This window comes from Ips typographus, linkage group LG6 (assembly GCF_016097725.1).
Source record: "Ips typographus isolate SLU linkage group LG6, UJ_Ityp_2.0, whole genome shotgun sequence".
NCBI lineage: Eukaryota > Metazoa > Arthropoda > Insecta > Coleoptera > Curculionidae > Ips > Ips typographus.
Genome location: NC_138427.1, coordinates 3876447 through 3883149, shown reverse-complemented (window position 1 = coordinate 3883149; position 6703 = coordinate 3876447). Strand labels below are relative to the sequence as shown.

The 6703-nt window shown below is 32.9% G+C and overlaps 1 protein-coding gene across 1 annotated transcript; it reads right to left on the bottom strand.

Annotated features, from left to right (window-relative positions):
* Nucleotides 1–3846: 3846 nt before the first annotated feature.
* Nucleotides 3847–6136, bottom strand: LOC145730213 (putative cytochrome P450 6a13). Its single transcript, XM_081981307.1, has 7 exons — nt 5945–6136; nt 5661–5827; nt 5139–5375; nt 4701–5079; nt 4475–4645; nt 4171–4422; nt 3847–4116 (listed from the first exon to the last, which is right to left on the bottom strand). Exons 1-7 carry the CDS (start codon nt 6093–6095, stop codon nt 3953–3955), a joined length of 1521 nt encoding a protein of 506 aa, XP_081837433.1. The 5' UTR covers nt 6096–6136; the 3' UTR covers nt 3847–3952.
* Nucleotides 6137–6703: the final 567 nt, after the last annotated feature.

Genomic DNA, 6703 nt, shown 5'->3' with positions numbered 1-6703 from the left:
GTGGTCAGGTCGTAATTAATTTTTATTAAATTGATTTATTATAGACATTTGAACGGTTGTTAATATTACAATATTTGTTTTATGCAAAAACGATTCTGTATAGCTATAGTTTTAAATGGTTGAAAAGTATGTCGCAACTAAATTTAATGATTGTTTTTACATTTAATGAGCAACTAAACTATTTACAATAAGAAAAAAGTTAGACACTGTTGTGACAAAGATCAGCCCCGTAGTCAAAATTAAGTCCCAAAGTAGGCCCAAACTTTTATTGATTTTTCGTTTTGAGAGTGACTATGCTTAAGCATTTTGGAATTGTTGTGTTGAAATGCCGCAGCGATATAGTCCAAAAGCACACACAATATTACGTTTTTACAAAAATTTAGCAAAATAATGCACACGTTGCTCACAAATAACGGTGATCATATGATGCCAAATGAGTTTGCTAAATATCCTAAACTGGTATTTTGTGGATGTGTGAAGCTTAAATTTCTAAAGTGCAATTAAATTTTTTTTTTAAGATCAGGATTTCTTTTCTTTATGCAAAAGTTAATTCCTTTTTGTAGTGGAGACGAACTGGCTAAAATGACCACAAATGACATAGCAAAGCAAGAAGATATTCTGGTTGTTACAATTCCGAATTCCAAAACCCATACAATCAGAATATTTGTGCTTTTTTGACGATACCAAAAATATTTAAACAAATTGTGGCGTCTACAGATAACCAGAAACAGGATATTTTTCTATTACCAAAATGACAAGTGCACCTCACAAGTGATTCGAATCAATTCGATCGGAAAGATCCCGTGTCAAATAGTATTTTTCCTATAAAGAAAACCAAAATAATGGTTGTCAGCAAAAACAATAATAAAGCTGACAACTTAACAGATATCAGCATAAATCTGAGGTGCTGGGTGAATGAAAAATAGGACTTAACTCAAGAAATCAAAAGCAGAATAGAACAGGCACGAACATCCTTCAAAAACATGCAAAAAATGCTTACCAACAAAGCTCTAAGAATTTCCTTAAGATTACGTCTATTATATTGCTATGTCTTTAGCATATTGTTCTATGGGATGGAAGCATGGACCCTCGCTGAAGTGCAAGAGGATTGAGTCTTTCGAAATGTGGACTTACCGAAGAATGCTGAGGATATGTGGATCGTTGTTCTACAGCGTATGAGTAAACAAAAAGAGGTACTTAACACCATAAAGAATAGAAAGCTGTAGTACTTTGCTCAAGTATAATGAAATCCGAAATATGAATTGCTCCATATTATTATTCAAGAAAAAATAGAAGAGCGTGGTACTGGTCGCCGAAGAACATTTTGACTCAAGAATCTTCGCCAATGGTATGGAGTAAACACTACGACACTCTTGAGGTCGGCTGTGGACACAGTGAAGATTCTGCAACTGATCGCCAATGTTCTTGGAGGACACAGCACTTGAAGAAGAAGAAGGAATTTTTAGTCAAATGTTGGCTAATTTTGTGTTACACATGTTTTTCAAAAGAAGTACTTTCTACATTTTTAGTTTTTTTTTGCTACAGTTCATAAATCCTTTTTCCAATTGAATCTGTTTGTTTAGGATCCTAAACTAAGTAGGCATAGCGATTAAAACTGAAGAAATCCAAACCCTGTAAAATTTAATTATGATCCCCAATTAAAGATTAGAGTTGTCTCGACAGTTTTAATTATAACCGCAACAATTTATTCCAAGAATATCCGAAAATAAATTAGCTCCCATTGCGTTTTCACACTGGATAACTGTGAAGGGTTTCATTATCAATATTAAATATCTAGAGAGCCGTCTTGGCGGAGACAGTTGAGTGTTGTTTCGGAACGTTGGCCAACGCGGTTCAAGAGAAACTTAATAAAGATAATGCCTCCGCACCGGAACAATGAGCAAATTATAGTTAGTTTCACCCTGAATCTCGCTTAAGGGCGGGTTTGGGTAGAATGCACTTTAAGATTTTAATTTGTTCTCCCCCTTTAGATTTAATATTGAACATTCATACTAAATTCGCGTCAAGCGTATACTGTGCGAGTAACACATAGTTTTTTAAGTATGGATAACTGCAACATAAACTTCAAACTAGTAACAGTTTGACTGGATTAAGTACTTTAATCTTGCTTTAAATATGGCGGTGATCTGTTGACTTCATTAGTGACATAACCTGAATCACTTAAAAGACAAGATTGTTTTAAGGTTCCATGCAAACTGTCCCTTCCATTTACACTACTACAAAATCCAGAGCTTTTATTCGCGCTTCTTGAGCACTCCCTAGAGCAGTTGATGTTTTACTAACTTTACCAATTAATATTTTTAAACCTCGCACTTTATTATCCTTGGAGGCAATATTTTATTCAGGATAATTGTTCTGCAAAGATCGCTTTAAACTTAACCGGATTTTAAGTAATCCTTTAGTCGTACGAAATCTTTATTTTTGGTGCATTGTTAGAGATGCAAAATGCTCAGCAATTTGTTTTTGAGTAAAATGCCAAGAGAAATTAAAGAATTCAAGGATAATTTATGAGAAGGATGATGGAAAGGCTAATAAATGCATTTCAAAAGCAACAATTCAGGCAATGGAATTTGGAATATTTGAAAATTATACCATGCCAAGTAGATGTATTTCTTGGAGAAACCACACAGTAAGTAATCTGTACATCTTCATGGAGCAAAATTTGACATTTCTGACGTTAAGGAATACTTGTCTTACGTCACGTGACAGCTGTCACAACTGTCAAAACTCACTCCCCACTGACCTGAAAGTGTAAGTTTCTCATTAGATGGGTTTCTTTGAGGAATTGCACAAGTTTTGTCTACACCTTTATGGAGCCAAAATTGACAGTACTGCCGTTAAGAAACCCTTTGATACTTACGTCACTTAACGACACAACTGTCAAATTTTGCTCCACAGAACTATAAATGCAGTGCAGTTCGATGTATCCAAGCCATCAAGAGTTTTGACTTTGGCAACGTTGGTTTGAATGTAATTTTCAAACTTTTCCACGTGGAAAAGATGTTTTAGTGTATGAACATTTTTTCGCTTTGCATAGGTTAGATATTCAACCTATACCTCTTTTTTTGTGGCTTTGGTATCAAAAATGTTCATAAATTTCCCTTAAAAGTGTTTGAGTTTAGAAGGTATAAAATCATAGATAACGAGTTATAATTAATGACAGAGTTGCGCTACCCTCTGCCGAAAAAATAAGCGAAGTTGCCAACTTCTCAGGCATTCAAGCGAGATATCGTGTCTAATTACTTCAAAAATTCCTCTGAAGTTTTAATATCACCCCCTTTATGCTCGCGAACTTGGGGATTACATCAACTTACTTTTATTTTTATTTGGACGGCTTACAATATAACTTTGTTAAACTGTTCATTTGCATTCTTTTCGTCGTGTTTTTTGAATTGCTTTTAATTTGTTAAATTCTTTTTTAAAGTTACCCAACAGAGTCATTGAATTACGTTGTATTTCTTTTGTGTTTCAGAATTGTACACAAATTGCCTTATCAGTCGATTACTTTCACTTTTTGAATGGTTTGACTAATTAGTTACATTAAAATATTTTAAAAAATTAAGATTGTTTCGAGATGTTCACAATGTTTGCAAAGTGTTCACAATGTTGCAAAGCTGTCAAACTCTACAAATTTGATTCGAAATGTTTTCGAGATGTTACAAAACTAACAAATTGGCCAATTTGATAATAAATCTCTTCAAAAAATGTTGCAAAACTGACCAACTCTACCAAGTTAGTACAAAATGTGAATAAAAGACAACTTCAGATTAAACCATTGTATATCTTGCCAGCAATAAAATTAGGTTATTTAGAAAATACGCAAGATAAAGTTTTAAGTATTTATTTTATTTTACTTCTTTTACTTTACTTACTTCTTTTATTTACTAGGAACTTCTCAATGGACATTATATGCTTTAAATATCAGAAACAACTACACTCTCTCTGCCTTCAAATATACAGTTTCATTGGAAACCATGATAAATAATCCATGTCTTAACGTCAATGATGTTTTAGTTTCAGGACTGAGGCTGAGTTTAAACTTTCGCAGTATTTGCACAAGTCCTATAGACGATTGCATCAATCCAAATCGTTTTCCTAAAACACACAACCATGTAACTAATGAATGAAATAATGTACTGTATTACTTACCTATGCAATTCCTGGGACCTATTCCAAAAGGTAAGTAAGTGTAGGGATTCATGTTGCCTTTATTCTCTGCACTGAATCGATCAGGATCGAATTTATCCGGATTAGGAAAATGTTCGGGATCTCTTCCAACGGCAATCGCTGATACTACCACTGTTGTACCAGGATCAATTGTTGTTTTGGTGTTTCTGAGCTTGTAAGATTTAACACAAATACGAGAAAGTGCTTGAAGAGCTGGATACTTCCTTAAAGTTTCTACAAAATGAAAATTACTACTCAAAAAAACTATTATAGAGACCACAGTTACCATCCAAAACTTGGCGAAGATAGGTCATTTCCATGAGTGCTTCATACGTTAATTCTCCATGGTGATTTTCCAAAACGGTGTTAATTTCTTTTCTGACTTTCTCTTGAATATCTGGATTCACTGATAATTCGTATAATGCAAAATGCATAGTGGTAGCCGATGTCTCAAACCCTGAAATTAAAGTTTTTGATCTACTACACACTTTTTTATGTCTTTTAAGACTTACCAGCAAGGAAAAACAGTATAACATTTGCAATTAAGTCTTCGAATGTAAAGCGTTGTTTCTCATTTTTGGTTGACTCAAATAATTCAATGAGAAGCTGTAGAAAGTCAGGCACCTTAGAAGTTTGTGACTTACGGTATTCTACATTTTTACTAATCACTTCAGTAAAACACTCCGTCACTGTTTGTGGTATATTTCCTATTCCCAAATTTTGGGCCAGTTTATTACAAAGTCTAGACATGACCAGGAAAAATTTGGATTTAAAATTAGAATTAAAAATCTCTTTTCCCAATTGTCGAAATTTAGCATCTCCTCTAAAACTTTGAAAATCCAGTCCAAACGCCACACTTCCAATAACATCTGTCGTAAATGCTGCCGTTATCTATTAACAACAAAAATTTAGTTTAAACAGTAACTGATTAGATGTTTTTTTTTATTTACTTCCTTGATTTCCATATATTCGCCAGATTTGGCGTAGCCTTCAATAACATCAATCATCGGCTCTGAGCATTTGACCACCCCAGCAAACATCATACGCATTTTTGTACTGGTAAAAACTGGAGTAAGTTTTTGGCGAAGATTTTTCCATTTCTCGCTTTCGATTACAAATAAATTTTCATTTTTTGGATCATGCTTTGGGTTATGGTAAAAATCTCTGTCGGAAAAGTAGTCAAAATCCTACAAACCAAAATAACATTTATGTTTTGTAGAAACTAGAATATTCTTGATTTTTATTTTATCACTTTATAATTCGTAGCTCTTTTCCTGCTCGACTAACCTGGCCTAACAGGAAAACAGCTTAATTTCCTAAGGTAAATTATACAGAAAAATAGAGTTAGTACTCATAAATGTTTGTCCTTAATAGGAGTAATTACTGCTTTATTAGTAAAATTTATTGATAAACGTTGAAACATTACACAGTTTTCAGAAATGTGTCACCATTCTTAGAACTTAGTCACTTACTTTTACTAAAATATCCTTAACATATTCTGGATCAATAATCATCAATACTGGTTTTGCAAAACTCCATACACCCCCATATTTTAGTCCTCGTTGTTTTAGTTGATTGTACCAATCAACTGTTTCAAGTCCATAAGAATGGGCTTCAAAACCTATGCACACGTTATTTCCTACAAAAAAAATGTCAAAAATTATATTAAAGATTATATTAGTTAGTGATGTTAAGGTGATTAAAGAGTTGTTTACGCAGTGATTAGAAAATCTAAGAATGTACACAATATTCTTACCTAAAGGAAATGTCGGTTTCAAATATGCAACACCTTTTCTGGCCCAATAAGTATACGAAATTTTAAAATATGCATAAACAGTTACAAAAATCAAGACAATAATAACAATCAAATGAAAAGAAAATTGCCCGACCAGAAAGAACAAATCCATTCTGCTGTTACATGAAATTTCAAAATAATAGTCAAAGCTGATAGTACCTCACATATTTATATACTTCTAGTAACATATAATTTTCACGAGCGTAACAAACAAGTTTTGTTACTTCGTAGAAACAAACAAGCAGTTGAACTGTTAAGATTAATCAAAACAAGCTATAAATTAGAAAAAATTGTTTTACAATCTTTTATTTATGTTGGTTGCTTTAGTACCATATCGGAGATAAATTAATAAATAAATTAATCTCTAATAAATTAATTATTAGAGATTCTGCTATGCAGAAAACGATGTTTTGAGACAAAGTACAAGGGCAACTCATTCTTTCTGTATATCAGTTTAGCTAATGTTTTTTTTCTGTAGCACTGATCATTATAAAGTATTCAGCGTCTACGATCTCTATATTAGCTAAATAGATTTAATAGAGAAGAAATAGTTCTTGTTTAGACCATTTAAGTATGTACGCTCCTATTGTAGAACAATATTTACTAGAGTTGATGGGTAAGAACACTCAGCCTTATCCACAAAAAACAACTCTTTTTTAGCTTTTTTTGATGGAGAAGGCTAAGTGTACTCATCATTTTACACATACACCTCCACTTGCG

Excerpts from the sequence above, each read along its gene's own strand:
- LOC145730213 (XM_081981307.1), bottom strand. The coding sequence starts at position 6,095 with ATGGATTTGTTCTTTCTGGTCGGGCAATTTTCTTTTCATTTGATTGTT. Across the intron at positions 5,828-5,944 it reads GAAACCGACATTTCCTTTAG|GAAATAACGTGTGCATAGGT; the intron begins GTAAGAATATTG and ends TTTTTTTTGTAG. Across the intron at positions 4,646-4,700 it reads TATACTGTTTTTCCTTGCTG|GGTTTGAGACATCGGCTACC; the intron begins GTAAGTCTTAAA and ends CTTTAATTTCAG.